A 15632-nucleotide genomic window follows, 5' to 3' on the forward strand; every position below is an offset into this window, starting at 1 on the left:
AAAGCACTTTAAGTACAGGTTTTAAAAGAGGGAGTGTGAGAAACAAGAAAGAGGAACATTCCTCAAGACATCTCAGAGGAGACAACCACAGCTGAAGAAATTAATCAATTCAAGTGTACTTCTCACTTTACTCTGCTATTCCACCCAATCTCTGGAGAGTATTAGTCATCTCTATGTCATGTAGAGGACATTTGAGTGCATTTAAAAAAATATTTTAATATTTTCTTTGCAGAAAATGTCCACACTGGCCACAATAGAGTTTTATTAAGATTTATTCATATGAAAATAATATAACAATAATAAGAACATAAAGCATGTTTTAAACTGCATTAAGAGGGACTGTGTTCAGTGTTATATCAAGGGCTGTATCTGAATAAAAAACACTATTTCAAAAGCTGATACAGAATTTATCTGCTTTTTGAACACACTGAATCAAAAACTTAGTTAAATTGGATTTAGGCTTGAGGGATTTCTGCAAATGAATGCAGTCATGCAAAATTACTTTTTTTTTTTTTTTTTTTTTACATCTCGTGCTTATAGCATTGCAGCAATACATATTTGTGAACATTTTAAGTGATCTTTACTGATAATTCTCATGAAAATAAATCTATAACACTGAAATAAAATTAAACAGACCCAGCCCAGCTTCATTTTACTAACTGACTAATAAGGGGCTGTCTCGTTTCCTGTTCTATCATGTCAATCACAACATCACAATACGTATTCAGCATCCTATCTCATACTGTAATCTCCTTTTTAAAAGGTGTGACAGTTTCTGCCCCGTAGCACAAAATAACTGTGACATACTAGTCTAGCCTAACTTGAATGTCTTTCCCAGTATCTCGTCAGTCACCACAAAAAGACATTTCACTATCAAAAGCCCCAAAAGCAAATAACAATGCAGGTTTATTATTATTATATAGGTTTATATATATATATATATATATATAAATTAGATATATTCCTTCTGCATTACGTGTCTTACTATTCTCTAGTGTGACATCATCCCTCCTACTTTTGTCATTGTAGCTGAGCCAGAGACACGTCCTTGCTGTTTAATTTCTTGGCTGCTAATAGAGGTCACTACAAGCCATGTTTTGCTTAACACTCAATTTAACCTAACCCTGAACAGCGCTGCAGTTCTATTCAGCTTGACCAGAAACGAGGTGGTCTGAAGAATAATGTGCTAATGTCAGATAAATGGTTTGGGAAGGGTTATGAGGGTATCCTTGGTCCTCTCTGGCAGGTTCAGTGCAGGAATGTGCTTCTGTGGTAATCCTTGATTGTCAAACACTGACCTACCTTCCTACTGTCGTGATGGTGTCACTAAAGTGCAGACAAACTGTGGGCCAGTAATCTTTTCGTTATTGTGATAAAAGCAGGTGCATCCCAGCAGCTCCGAGCTGAGCAACTAACAGGTTAAAAGGCTGATGTGCTTTAAAGGCCCATGAGAGGTAGCTGGGCTTGTAGTTATTATGTTGAAGTGTCAGAATTACTAATGTGTGGGTGAAGCCACTGACCAGGAATGGCATGCTTATCTGCCACTTGAATGCTGGATTAGGCTGAAATCTGACAGATTGACGACTGGAGAACACTAAGAAATAACTAACTGCTAATTATCATCATGAAACACACTCATACCACCTTTGTTCATACACAATTTAGCTCCAGTAATATATACCTAAAGAGAAGTTTCACCAAAAACTCTGCCATTTTTTCTTACTTTCCTCTGAAGTGCACCTACTCTAGATTAGTTTTGTATTTTAGATGTTTCACCGTATAACCATGTTGAGAAGGCCTTTTTGGTCCTCTGTGTATGTAGCTTAGTATTCTTGTGCTTCCTCCTTTTATTGTAATAAGTTCTAGAGTTTCACTTCGTGCAGGGGATGTGGACTAAGGCTGTGTGAGATTGTAGGCGTATAGTCCTCGACCACCTGCAGGAAAACAAATTCAACTCAAAACAACCCGGCAAAGCCCTGCTGACACATTAGAGGGGAGTTTGTTTCCTATTGGTCCATTGGTTCCTATTGAATCCTCGAGTTTTATTATCAATAATGCCATTCAGCTATGCAGATCTTTATCACAGATGGTGTCCGTGTCGATGCCTTGCCGGTTACACAGTTGTTTCGATCTTTTCGATGATCTCTATCATAGACTTGGAGGGAGAGAGCAGAGAACAGTCGTCCTGATCCCAGAGGCTGCCGGGGCTGGAGTTTCCATCTGTGCTCAACTCGTCATCGTCGTCCTCCTCGCTCTCCTCCTCACAGGACTCCAGGTAGTGCAGACCCAGTGCGTTGATGCCGGAGTCCTCGGAGCTGGACGGAGAGGAGCAGTGGTCCATTTTGGGTCCTTTTACCTTATCCACAGGGGAGGGGTGTTTGTGTTCACTGTACACCTGCTGGGCTGGCTGCACAGGTGCAGGTGTGTGTTGGGTTGGCGCCGTCGGCTTGACTGGTTGCAGAGGCTGACTGGGTTTTTGGGGTATTTGAGGTGTGGCTGGAGCAGGCGGAGGAGGGGTAGCAGGACGAGGCGGTTCTGGCAAGGGAGGCGGGGGGCGCTGCACGTAGCACATCTTCCCGTTGATGCGTTTGACAATGTAGTCATCCACAAACAGGTCCGCGATGACGCAGTACTTGGGCGACTCCAGGTGAGGGGGGGACTGGAAGCAGGGGGCGAGTTTCAGGAAGCGCTCAGCCAGAGAGACGGACAGGTTGATGGTGCTACTGCACTCTGAGCCAACAGGCGGCACGGTTGTGCTGGGCAGCTGGCACACATTGGTCATGGGCTGGTACACGTACTTGCCTAAAGGTGGACAAAATGCAGAAAAACATGAACTCATTAAAAACAGCAATCATATATTTAATTTTAAGGCTTTTATTATCAATATTGTTATTTTTACAATTTATCCATTGCCTAAAAGTGGTTGCAAAAATTACAAAAACCCACAAAATCTTGTCACTTATTATAACTTGAACCTGCAGTTCCCCTTAGCTCTAAAAAGTGTTGTAGCATGTTCCAGCTCATTGCTTTGGTTGTATGGCCTGAGACTTCACTGTTTACTCTCACCTGCATCTCTCAGTGCATCATTAGCTGCTTTCAACACAAAATCCCTTAAAATCTCTTAAAACCAACTGCACTTCCTGCAAAGCACCAAACGACAGACCGACAAGGTTAGCGACTCGCTGGTGTGGAGTGTCTAGCAGGTAATGATCCAGATATTTTTTTACAGGAGCTGATGAAAACCAACACAGGTTTAAAAGAAGAGAGAATATTAGACTCATTGTATTCAACAGGTAGACAGAAAGAAGAATCTCAGTAATGTCTTCAGCCAACATGGAGCAGCATTACCATTCACTGTTTGCTAATATGTTCAGCATATCAATTTAAAAGGTGATCAAATGTTTTGAAGAAGACTTAAGCTTTGATTCTGGTCCTTGGGAACTTTGAAATCTGTCTCAACTTTCAATCTATATATAAATATATAAATATATATACATATTTGTTTTCCTGTTGTGCCAACAAATCTGTTCTATTGTGTTCTGATCAGAGGGAACCTGAGATCGCACTCAGCTGTGCGCATCAGGAGTCATTTGCTGCACCTGTGATGTTCTGCCTCACCTGATGGCAATCAGCCTGTTGGAGGTTATATAAAGAGGTTGGGTTGCAGTGTCGTTTTGTGTGCGTCTCCAGAGGGTCAACACCTTCAGTTGGCTCTCTGGTTTGCTTTGTGTGTGCGCGTGTAAAGTTATTTTTCTTTTTCTTTTTCTTTATTGCAACAGTGTGGGAGGTTGCCACCTTTAGCCTCAAATCCAAATTTTGTTCCCCTTCCCAGAAATTACCAACTTTGTTTCTTTGAGTCCAATTCTTTTGTCTTTCTATCATTTTATAGATTTAGTGGGCAACTCCCACAGTCTCCTTTCCAGTACCTGACGGACCCTACTTTATTGCTTTGTGGGTTTATTGTGTTTTTACCCCTTATCACATGCAGGTCTCCTCATTAGTTTCCAAACTAGTGATCCCTGTTTAGCAAGTTTTGTGTGTTTGTAGATTTAACAGTATATAAAACAAAACACAAAATATAGATTTGAATAAATAAAATGGAAAACATGGCACCACATTGAAAAATTCCAGCAGCAGTAAATCTATTTATGCTGAAATTTGCAATTGATATTCCCATCCCAACCAATACAATCAAAATGTTCTCTTCCTGTAATACATCAAAGTACATTTTATGACTCCTGGAGACATCAAACAACAAACCTCATGGGTCATGGTGGCTAACAGAGCAACATTGTAATAACAAAAATAATAGTACAAATATAAACATATTTAAAAATGTGTTTTCAGTCAGCCAAGTACATGATCTCTGATTTGTGTGTCTGAAGTAGCGCTGATTTACATTAGGACACAATGGATCCCAGTGGTGTAATATATAGTGTCACATGAAATCTCAACGAGATAAAAGATATCAATTTGTTCTGGAAAGTGGCCATAGAGCATACACAACACGTTGCATGGGAGTGATGCCTCCCATTTTGGCAACTCGTGTACTGGTGGTGATGGTGCAAAAGAACTGCTCCCAAATGTTACTCATTGTTTGCAGCCCGCTGCCTCAAACTGTGAGCTACGCCTGAATAGCGTAGCTCAGATGTGTGTTTAACTGGCTCCCAGGAGAGGGAGAGAAACTACAGAAGATGACAGGCCTACGCATCACTTCCTCTCACTCCGTGTCCTTGTCTTTGTTTCACTGGCTGGGAGATCCATTCAATCAAAATCTTTTCCCAGGTTACACTAAAATACATAAAACTACTTCAAAGCAGGGGAGTGGCTCTTTTGTGTTGTTGAATGGACAAAGTGAGTTTAATGCTGAACAGACGTATTGTTTTAGCGAGAACTCGCAGTTTTAGTTCAACAAATCGTCTGCATTGTCGTAGAATAGCTTTAATTCTTGTCCTCTTCATTGTTAAATGACAGTGAACTGATGAAAAGAAGTTGTGACTGAAGCTTTGTGTCAGTCTACTTTTGTAAATATTGTTAACATAAAACACAGGAGCTAATGTTGATGCAGACAAATAGGAAGCAATAGAAGCCGCTCTGTTTTAATGAGACAAACTCAATGGTCCATGTTCAGACAGAGACGAGCCCATTCAGGCAGACAAGATAGCTGCAACAAATGAGAACTAAAGCTTTGGAAGGCAATGTGTTGACATTTTAGTTTTAGCATATAACATCTAATTGCATTCATCCATCTGGAGTTTCAAATACCAAGAGCAATACTGGGGGACAGACAGATGCACACTCAGGCAACACAACAGACAGACATATGGAGCTAACTCAACACCAACACCGGTTGTCTTTAGTAGCCTTGCAGAGAAAAACACAGCCTGCATGTCTATGAATTCACAAGGTGTCTGCACTTAGTTAAAAATATCACTGTTTCTGTGAGCCCTGGAGGACAGACCGTGTACGATTTATCTCACTTACGGTACTCTGGCAATAAGACGAACAAAGGATCTTAGTGGGAGGCAAATGCGTTTCTCTCTTTTGATACTATACGCTCTTAAAAAAAAGTTGTAATTAAAAAAATACAGCTCAACGTACCGTGTTAATATAAAGAAAAATGTGTACAGATTTTTCCCAGGTGTTTTAGCCCTTTTATATTGTTTTAGCTGGAGTGTTTGTGAGCATTTTTTTTAACGCTACCATTACCAGATCAGCAGGAATATTTTGCTATGCTAATTTTGAGATATCGGAAATACAAAGTCAGAATTGGTGTCATTTTCTATAGTCACTCCTTCTAAATTTTATGGTGGTATATCTGAAGATAAAGTCGTCATTATTTAGATATTAGGCCTGAAAAAGCGGATTGTTTGTGGGGGTGTCTGTTTGATTGACAGCCAGGTTTCCGCTATGGGCGGGCGGGCGGGCGTAGTATCATAGATCGAGTCATACTGTATGCACCACTTGCCTCCTGAGCTCATCCAAATGCAGTTACTTTTTATTAACTGTCCAAAGACATGGTTGTGGTTACAGTTGTGATTATTAACTTTTTCAGAGAAGAAATTTTGGTATATGCTACAGAGGACGCGCTGTAATTTTAGAGACATTCAGCTTAAGGATGAACAGAAGTGTCAGCGAGTGAAACGGAGAGTAAACTGTGTAGATTTATAGAATTTTCCGATTTAGAGTTGAGGGAAATGTCAGTAAACTTACTGTAAAAGATCCATTTTCCTATAGATTTTTTTGTTTGTTTTTTCTTGCAGTGTATAGGACTTTAGGGCTGTAAGCAACAAGGGCAGGGAAAAAGAAGACCGCAATTAAAAATGTATACAGTGCACCATTTAGGATATTGAATGAAAATAAAGTCGGTGCTGGGATGTAGACCAGGGGCTTTGGTGAGAGTCATTACATTTAAACACAACTTGTGTTTGCTCATGAGATAACTGTACTTGGTGCCTTTTTATTAATTTTAAGTTCCTGTGTCAAAATGCTGGTTGCTGCAAAAGTCTTGCAGCTATGTATCAGTCTGGAGGAACATAAATACATAAATGAACTGAATAAACAAAGCTAGATCGATGAGCAAATGTAGATTTGTGATTTTGTGTCTATATATACGCTGATCACTGAGAACTGAAAGCAACATCAGCTTACAGCCAGTGAACTATATCGGTGCAGCTTTATTGATGATGAGTTGTACCCTTGCATGACAGTGCCAGTCATTTGGTGGCCTCTGCACTTGCCCCACTGCCCTTTGTGTGCATTTTTAGCACCACATTAAACAAAGAACAGATGTCCTCACAAGGAAAAGACAATTGGAAAAATTCGCTGCAGGAGCTCGAGCAAACTAATGTTTTGGGAAGACATTTTACATTGAAGGATAATGTCAAAAAATATCAGGCACTTTTCTTTTTGTCTGTGTATCCCATGAAAAGACCAAATACAACAATGCGTGCATGGTCATTGTAATGAAGGATCGTGGCATCCAGTGTACCGTTGCGGTTCATTGATGTCTTTAAAGTTTTTGGAAAACAATGGAATGAACAACAGACTAATGGTCTACAACAGGCTGTGCCTACACAGGCAAAACTTGTCAATAGGATCAATTCCTTGCTGTGTTTGGTCTGTTTGTGGGATTTGCTTCTATAGGAAAACAGTTGCAGTGTTATTCTAACAGTGACGGTCAAAAGACTAAATAAAAAAGCATCGGCTGATGATGGAGGTACATTTAATTGGTCTTTTGTTTTGTGGTGTTTTGACTCATTGCCCGAGATAACTGGCCAAACACACGTCGTTGAAAGATATTTCTCGTCCTGCTACAAATTAAGACTGACAGAATACAAAAAACATCAGCCATCTGTAGCAGCATCAACAGTAAATGTCAGATTTTTTTTTTTTTTTATCAGCTTCGCACAAACAGACACAATTTTTTCTACTGACAGCAGCCTCCATTTAACAGCCGCAGGACACGCTGCACTTAGAGAGGAGAATGACTCGACTGAAAAACCTTTCATCACAATACAATTAAATACCTCTAAAAGCAACAAGTTCACCTGAGGACTGATGAAAGGCGTTCTGGCGCATGTAGGACAGCATTCGCTCGAGCAGTTTCAAATAAGGCAATAATGAAATAACAGCTTCTCCCTACAGAATTGTGATTTTGAATGAAGGATTTTTGTGAGACTCCCCCAAAACAATGACCCTATAGGTCTTTTGTGAAGCAGCTTATGACAACCCACAGCTATGTTTTAATGTTAAACTAGCTCTAGTGGTCATAAATAAAGACAATCCGTTCAAATGATGTCTATAGTGAGGTTTTTTTTGGAAGGAGTGGGCGGGTTGGTTGGATGGACAGATGTAGATAAAACAGCTGTTCGCTTCCTGTTTCCAACTACGAGTCTGTTGGCTACAATTTTTCAAAACTGCGTCAACTGTTGCCGTGATGAGAAGGCTGCATAACTTTAGGGAAGTAACAACTTTAATGCACAACACAAATGTAAGTGATCATTTTAATCCAAACCATCATCCTTCCCTCACCCTAACAGTGTTGTTTTTGCACCCAACCCTAACCAGTGGCGCTAATTCAAAAAAATAAAAATAAACCTCCTGTGGATCTAATTTGAGGATTGAAACAAACAACCTCTGTGTGTTGGAGGATTCAATTGATATTTGCAATTATAAAGCATTGGATATGACTCCATCCTCTACTTTTTAAGTTGTGAAATTAACTCTGTCGAGAGAAATACAAAAAGGTATCTATAATATATTAAATAGAAAAAAAGGCATCTTGAGATTATTTTCGTTCTTATTTAGTTTGATTAATATGTTGGAACAAGTCGATAGAAAATGTAATAAAAGATATTTCTAGTGAAATTCCAGATGTTAATAAGAAAGTGGGAGAACAAGCAGCTCCTATCTGGGAAGTGCAGATTGCTCTCTAGAGAATAAGTGGAGTCCTCCTCTGCTACCACCCGTCTCCATTTTGCATTCCTCCTCTGCTCTCTCCAGGGCCCGTGGCTGGCCCAGGGCTGCACAGTCTGCTATAACACAGGAGAAAGACTCTGGAAAATGCTGCATGCAGCCCGTCAGTCCCTCACTCTTCTTCATTGAGCTTCAACATTACTCTGTCCAGATATCAACTCTTCTGTCGTCCTACAGACTGTAGCTGGTTCGTTGTCGACAGGCTCAACACGTCAATTTGAATGAACACGACCAACAAAGACTTATATCAAAGCTTCAGTCCAGACTGAGTCATTAACAACCCCCTCAGTTGGATGTCTGAGCTGAAGCCAGCAGTCTTTACGTGCTCTAAATGCAACATACTAGTTCAAATCAGCTTGTTGGCAAAACCCAGCGAACAAAACAATTATTTTAGCGCATTGTTATCGTTCTTCATTACAGCTGCTGCACCCAGTCGGCCAGAGCACGGCCCGCTCTCACATCCGCTCGTCTTTGTGTTTAAATCTGTCCCACAAAGGGGCTGCAGTCGGGGCAATAACATAAGCTTCAGGTTTCAGTGAGGAGTCTGTCTGAGCCAGCATCATGTGAAACTCCTTTCCTGTTTCCTGTTTCATGCCTCCAGAGGCTGTTCCTGATTTGCAGTCACTTACAAGTCCATTGTTTACCCCCGTGATCAGTGAAAAATGCTGGTCTGATGTGGGTTTTTTTCTGTGCACAGTAAAGAGGAAAGCTTTAAGAGTTCTCCAATGATTTAAACTTTGCACTTCCTCGTCAGAACCCTCCCATTACCCAAAATGCAATTCAATTGACAGTTTGGTCAAATGGCGATTGCAAGCGCGTGGTTACAACATGGGAAGTGGTGTGCACGCTATGCTTAATGTTCCAGTGATGAAGTCATGAGAACACTGTTGCTAGGCAACAGCAGCATGGACACCGCCTGCAGGCCACGGAGGCTAACAATTTAGCAAGCTAGCGGCTGGGTAACATAATGAAGGAAATGGAAAGGTATACTGACGGAGGGAGGAGATGAGGCCGTTGGGAACAACAACATTTTCCTCAGACATATCATTTAAATTGTGAAGTAAAACTTTATATGGCTAAAATGACAAAATATGAACTGATCATCCAATGATATAAAAAAAATTTTTTTAAAAACTTCCACGGCCTCCGCCATCTCTAAAAACTTTTGCAAACACATCACAACTTGTGAACTCTGAGCTTTCAGAAGATTAAGAGAGAGAGAGGGACATTCATTTGGACTCTTCTCGTAAACAAAGTTAACATGACCCCATTTTGAAGGCAGCAGGAGATTTAAGTTTATTATTCAAGTATCCACGAGCAGCGATGAGCAGCGACGAGCAGCAGGCTCCAGAGGTTCTCACTTCTTCCTCAGGCAACTAATTCCCTCCCTGGCAGATGCACACACCAACGGCTGCAGACACCACGGACGCATAGTAATTCTGCTAAGACTACATTTCAGGATGAATTCCCAAACTTTGGGGGGAAAAAAATTCCACAAATTGTTGTACCTTCTGCTTGTTTTAAAGATTAATTGTTCACACGCAGGTAGCGACTGACCTCTTCACTCAAATTTGGCATCCATTATGGTTTCCCAGCAGGTTGGTGCCCTTGTAGTATAGTGGCTGCATGGACTAGTCGGTGCCGTCGCAACAACTTGGTGTACACGTGTATCCACACATAGCTCGTGCGTTCACCCTCTGATGAATACATTTACATCATGTGGACTCTTACTTACTCGGGGAGGCAGAAAGTATAATACCAGCGTAACTCCACAACTTCAACCGCCATTCACTCCAGTGATGTCACTGGAGTGAATCTATCAGACTTCACTCGGCTCCTTCTGAGCCACAAAAGGCTTCAAACTATTTCTTTTTCACGTGTACAATTTTATTCATCAAAACCTGTAAACACACTTTAACATAGAATTTGTGGAATTCTCCTTTGAGTCTTTTCAACGAGAGATTTGTAGTCATTTTCTTGAAGTTAGTCTTGCACATATTTGTACATTTAAAGATATACTCGCCACTTAATCCCTCTGTCAATACTGGCCGTGAATGGATCTCTACAACAATCTCTAATGATCCCAATTAGGCCATTCTCTGTTCTTCAGCAGTGATTTATCGATGCTTTATCGACCAATCAGCCAACTAAGCCTATTTCACGGCAGACATTTAGACTGTGGGAAAAGCCCAGGTGCTACCAATAACATTAACAATGGCTCTGCTCTAAGGAAGCGTTCCAGTAAGCCACAACAGAGAGACAGTGGTTCAACATGAATGACGCTCTGCACTGAAACACCTGAGCAGAATTCAGCCATCGTTAACATTTTTATACCTGTGCTGCCTGTGACTTGTCAAATTGAGTTGTTGATGAAAAAGCTTGCAGTTTTTGTCATTGTTAATGCAAAACAGAGGAAGCTAGCAAAATTAATAACCATGACATCAAACCATCTGAGAGATAATCCGGACAAACATTTTGGATTCCACATCATACATGACAAAAAGTGGATAAAAGTTCAGGTTGTTGTCTGCTATTTCGAAGGACATTACCGCAATGGAAGCAAATATTAAGTTACTACAGTTAAAAAAAATTACGAAATCATTCAAAACTTTTTGGGAAAAGTGACCTTTGATCCTGTAAATATGCATTCTAAAGTTTAAACTTCAGCACACTATATTAGCCAAATCAAGTAAATATATTTCCCAGTTAGTCTTTTCTCTTCTCTTTCTTGGACAGTGTCTCTTCACTGTGATGGCAGATTGTAACGCAAACAAGGAATGGGTTGACATATTAACATAGACTTGAGAAATTCCAAATCTTTCCATTAAAACGGAGGAGCAAACTTGCTGAACATCCGTGCTGGTGCTGCTCTGCTTTCATCAGCAACAAACCAGCAGTTAAACGGATCGAAGTGTTGTGGCTCCCAAACGTCAATCAAAAACATCCCCTCAGGCCTGTGCTGAAAATGTATTGATCCTTCAATAATAGGTGAAGCTTTTTATGATTCAGCATAGCGATAAATCTTGAACAGGCCACCAAATCAATCAATATAGGGCAATGCTATATATCCAATAAACCTCCATATTTCCCTTTTAGAAATGGTTTCAAGCCACAGCTGCATGGTGTGACTGATGAGACTGCTGAAGAAGTCTGACAAAGATCCCACTGTCTTGTATCTACATGAGAAGTACAAGTTCTAACGTTTGAAATTAGTGCTGACAGAGTACAAGCAGACTGACAAGACTGCTCAGGACTCATTATAAACTCTGTAAGACTTTTTAATGAGTAATTCATTGCTCTGCTTGGTAATTGTAATCAGCTAGCAGAAGATAAAATGAGAGAAAAATCATTCAGACCAGGTGGTTCCAGTGCTGCTGTGAGCAAAAGCTCTCATCAGACATGACATATTGGCGGTGACACTAAACACAGCTAATTACTGCTAATGAGAGGCTTGGACTGATGTTGTCACCAGCTGGGAACACTGCCTCCACCTACAACCAATTCCAGTTTCTCCCCCATTTTCTCTGCCAAAGGTTTTAACAATGCTTCACGGCAGTGGAAACTATTGAAGGACTGTCAAAGTAACAGCATCATTTTAAAGTCATTTGAGCGCTGAAAACCAAAAAGAAGGCATTATGTAGCTGTTCAGTTTGCAGAGGCAGGAATTAAGTCACAGGTAATCACTCCTACACTGCTCCACAGGTGAGATAATGGAAAAGATTTGTGTTTTGAGCATTTAAATGCTGAGCCAAGCCTTCCAACACACTGACCTTTTGTATTTGTTTTCCTGGGAATCGATAAAAAATGTAATTAAAAAGGCAGTCTAGCAAGGCTCCCTGTGGTGAATGTACAATTACCAGCCTCAGAACAAGTTTATACTCCCTCGACAGTTGTAACATTCAAAATGGAAACATGATGAGATAAAGGCGTCACAACATTTGGCTCTTTGAATCCAGCATCATCTCCAGCAGGAAGGGTGTGAGCCGAGCAGGGAGGCATTGCATGCAGACACACGCTGGGTTACTTTTCTCATTGGGTGCCCTGGTTCTGCCTGATTCAGCAGTCTAAACTGGTTTATTTTAACTGTGGTGCATGACTGTCCTGCCAGGGGAACCTGTGAATTGCAGTGGAAAGAGATGAGAAGGTGAGAGGCTCTATTATGAGGTGGCTGGTTCTTCTTCCGACAGCATAACAAGCCTGAATGAAATGATGAGTACAAAGAGCTCCATGTCCATTTTGAGGCACATTTTCAACTGGTGATTATTTCAAAACAGAAAGGAGGAGCAAGTCTAAATGTTTACAGATGATGTAACTCTCAAAGGGCTTTGCACGGAATCCCTAACGCCGTATGTGGCTTGTAATAAACATGGGAAAGAATTCATCATTTTTCTGCCACATCTCATATTTCAAATCGCTTGGCTCATTCTGGACGGAGGCGGGCATCTAAATCCAATGATTACACTGCAAAGATTACAATGTGACTTGTGCGGTTGCACACTATAAGCCCTGAGTGACTGGTGCAGAGTGGATGGTGATTGTGTTTTACACTGATCTGAGGATTTTCAGGGCTAGCCAGAGATGGGGATAAATTAGGCCAGCACAAAGAGACAGACATCCTGTCAGGTTTAGGCAGAGCCATTGGAATTCTACTGTGGTGTCAAAGTGTCAGGTCGAGAAAGGTTCAAATAGAGAGAAAGGGTCTGAGGTACACTAATGTTGGAAATGCCACCGTCACATCTCAAAGTGAAAAGAAAATTGTCCGTGTTTGAGTGGAGCTGCAGCCTGATACTCTATTCCCAACAAGGCCCATTTAACAGTCAATATAAACGAAATTACTATTCGACCACAGAGTTCAGTTAATATCAACAAACATTGGCATTGTAACTGAAGAATAGCTGCTGATTTAGACTGAGTGCATGATGGTGCGTGAGCATGTGACGATATTGTGACCATGGCATTGAAAATCGACTTTAAAGGAGGAAGCTGGTGTCGTGTAACATTTTTTCTCACTGTCAACAAACACCATGAAAAAACTAAACCAAAATTGTATTACTCTAATGCTTTCCTACTTTACCTTCCTGTCTGCAACACTCAGCCCTGAGTCCTTCCCAGGGTCTCCTGAGTGAAGATGTAAATCTTTAAAAATGGGTCACAAAGACATTGTTGTGTTTACACGCAAAAAAAAAAAAAAAAAGGCTCCACTTGAAAGAAATTGAGTAAATAGTGGATTTTGTTCGGGACTATTTTCAGCTGTGGATTAATACCCATTTTCTGCCCTAGTGAGCACAGCATACAGTGCCAGTGTTTCATGTACTAAAGGAGAGATGAGTTTTAAATAGTTTTTGGACAACAGTGGAGGTCTGTGGCACAGTAAGCTATATCAGGCTTCAGCTACATGGACAGCAATTTCCTCATAGTAGCATCAATCCCTGGCTGGTTTGGGCCTTTCATGGGAATTGTGGGTGGTGAGAAAGATGCAGACTATCACAAGACTTACCCTTCAAAACAGAAATGAAAGTGATGATTCAGCTTTGTGATGTCAAAGTCATCAATTTGACACAGCCAACAAAACGAGTAAAAATAAAAGCAGATAAATAGTAGTAAATACTCAAATCATAATCTGAAAACTGATTTCTCTGTTTATGAATTGCTCAGCCTCCATTCTTTAGACGGCATAAACTATTCATACATGGGCGTCTGCTGGAAGGTTTGACTCCAACCAAGCATAAATAAGATAAAGTTGTTTTTTATCATTTCAATAAATACAGTAAGACTTTATAATCTATTTAGAAGTTCTGTGAAACATAAAATAAAATCACTTTCTCCTGGGGCAGAAAATGTTCCCTCAGCCCGTCTCAGGTGCCAATTTGGTGGCCTTTACATAACGTGTTACATTTAATATTTTGTTTATCACTTAAATTTATCCACATCTAGACATTTCTGCAACATGTTTCCCCTTTTTAGCTGATATACAGTAACAGTGTGGTCTTAGACTGAACTAATGCTCCTAAATTCACAACATGAAAATTATATTCAACATATATTTGCCTTCATTATCAATGAGATTGTTTTTAAGTTACACAGATCGCTATTAAACCATGAAAAACAAACTTACAGTGACACCAGCCCAAGTGGCAGCACCAGTGCAGCTTGAAGCACTTCCCGTGGCTGTGCGTAGCGCAGATGGAGAGTCCATCACAAGGCAGGAAGTCTGGTCTCCCTGCGCAGCTCTTCGCCAAAGCCTGCGCCTCGTCCAACTTCTCATTCTTCGGACACTTACGTGCTCCCGAGGCGGCCATGCCAACATTTCCTGGATCAGAAGCCTAATCTGAGCGAACTACAACATACGCGTCAGGGACCGAGCCGAGGTTTACGGTCCACGCAGCCCAGGAAGCTTTTCAACTGGGTAGACAGACGCGAAACACGGTGCTGGATCTCTGAATCCAGAGGAGCGCGGTTAGTGTTCATACAAAGGGAGGCAACATATCCGGTGAAAGTAGAAAATTGCCAATTAGCGAGTTTGTAATGTCATATTCAAAGCCTCCCACGATCGTGATCCTCACATCGCTCCATCCTCCTCTCGCGTCGGGAAGCTCCTCTGTGCCCTGGTGACGCGCGTACGGAACAACGGCGCGCATCTGAACTTCATCACACAACGGGAGGAGTCCACAAACACAAAGCCAGCTGCTCTGCGCACTTCAAACAGACACCCAGGCTTTCATCAGTCCCTCTAAAAACTTCAAACGATCAAAGTCTGAATCTGAAATTGTTCCAATTCTCCAATTCACCTGAAAGTATTGCTTTGAAAAGTGGCTTTAATTCAGGAATGTCTGCTTCATAGTTAAACATCTTTTACCTTATAGATTTTTACATATATGTGGTCATGCATTAACCTGCAATTGAGCAATAAAAGGTCACAGAAATAGTGTAGTAGCAGACAAAATGGAGCATTTCGGTGCACAATCCAGCTGCTCAGTGTTGAGTCTTCACCGCTAGGTGGCAACCGTAACATCTGCTCAATGCTGGACTTGAGAATGAGCCACTGATTTATATAAAAGCAATTTAGAGCTGTGTGTCTCCCTCGGCTCTCTTCTGTCACTGCTGCAGCTGAGTCAGCAGAAAACATAAACCCAAGACGCACAACACAATAAAAG

The 15632-nt window shown here is 41.0% G+C and overlaps 1 protein-coding gene across 1 annotated transcript; it reads right to left on the reverse strand.

Moving 5' to 3' along the window:
- Nucleotides 1–256: 256 nt before the first annotated feature.
- Nucleotides 257–15105, reverse strand: LOC138201292 (UPF0524 protein C3orf70 homolog B). The gene is made up of 2 exons (XM_069154661.1): nucleotides 14594–15105; nucleotides 257–2802 (listed from the first exon to the last, which is right to left on the reverse strand). The coding sequence occupies exons 1-2, from the start codon at nucleotides 14775–14777 to the stop codon at nucleotides 2114–2116; spliced, it is 873 nt and encodes a 290-aa protein (XP_069010762.1). The 5' UTR covers nucleotides 14778–15105; the 3' UTR covers nucleotides 257–2113.
- Nucleotides 15106–15632: the final 527 nt, after the last annotated feature.

The sequence above is a fragment of the Embiotoca jacksoni genome, unplaced genomic scaffold (genome assembly GCF_022577435.1).
Source record: "Embiotoca jacksoni isolate LCO1_2020_lvr unplaced genomic scaffold, fEmbJac1.0.p SCAF_2, whole genome shotgun sequence".
NCBI lineage: Eukaryota > Metazoa > Chordata > Actinopteri > Embiotocidae > Embiotoca > Embiotoca jacksoni.

Coding starts and splice junctions, on each gene's coding strand:
- LOC138201292 (XM_069154661.1), bottom strand. CDS start 14,777: ATGGCCGCCTCGGGAGCACGTAAGTGTCCGAAGAATGAGAAGTTGGAC. Junction 2,803..14,593: donor CCACTTGGGCTGGTGTCACT/GTAAGTTTGTTT, acceptor GTCCACCTTTAG/GCAAGTACGTGTACCAGCCC.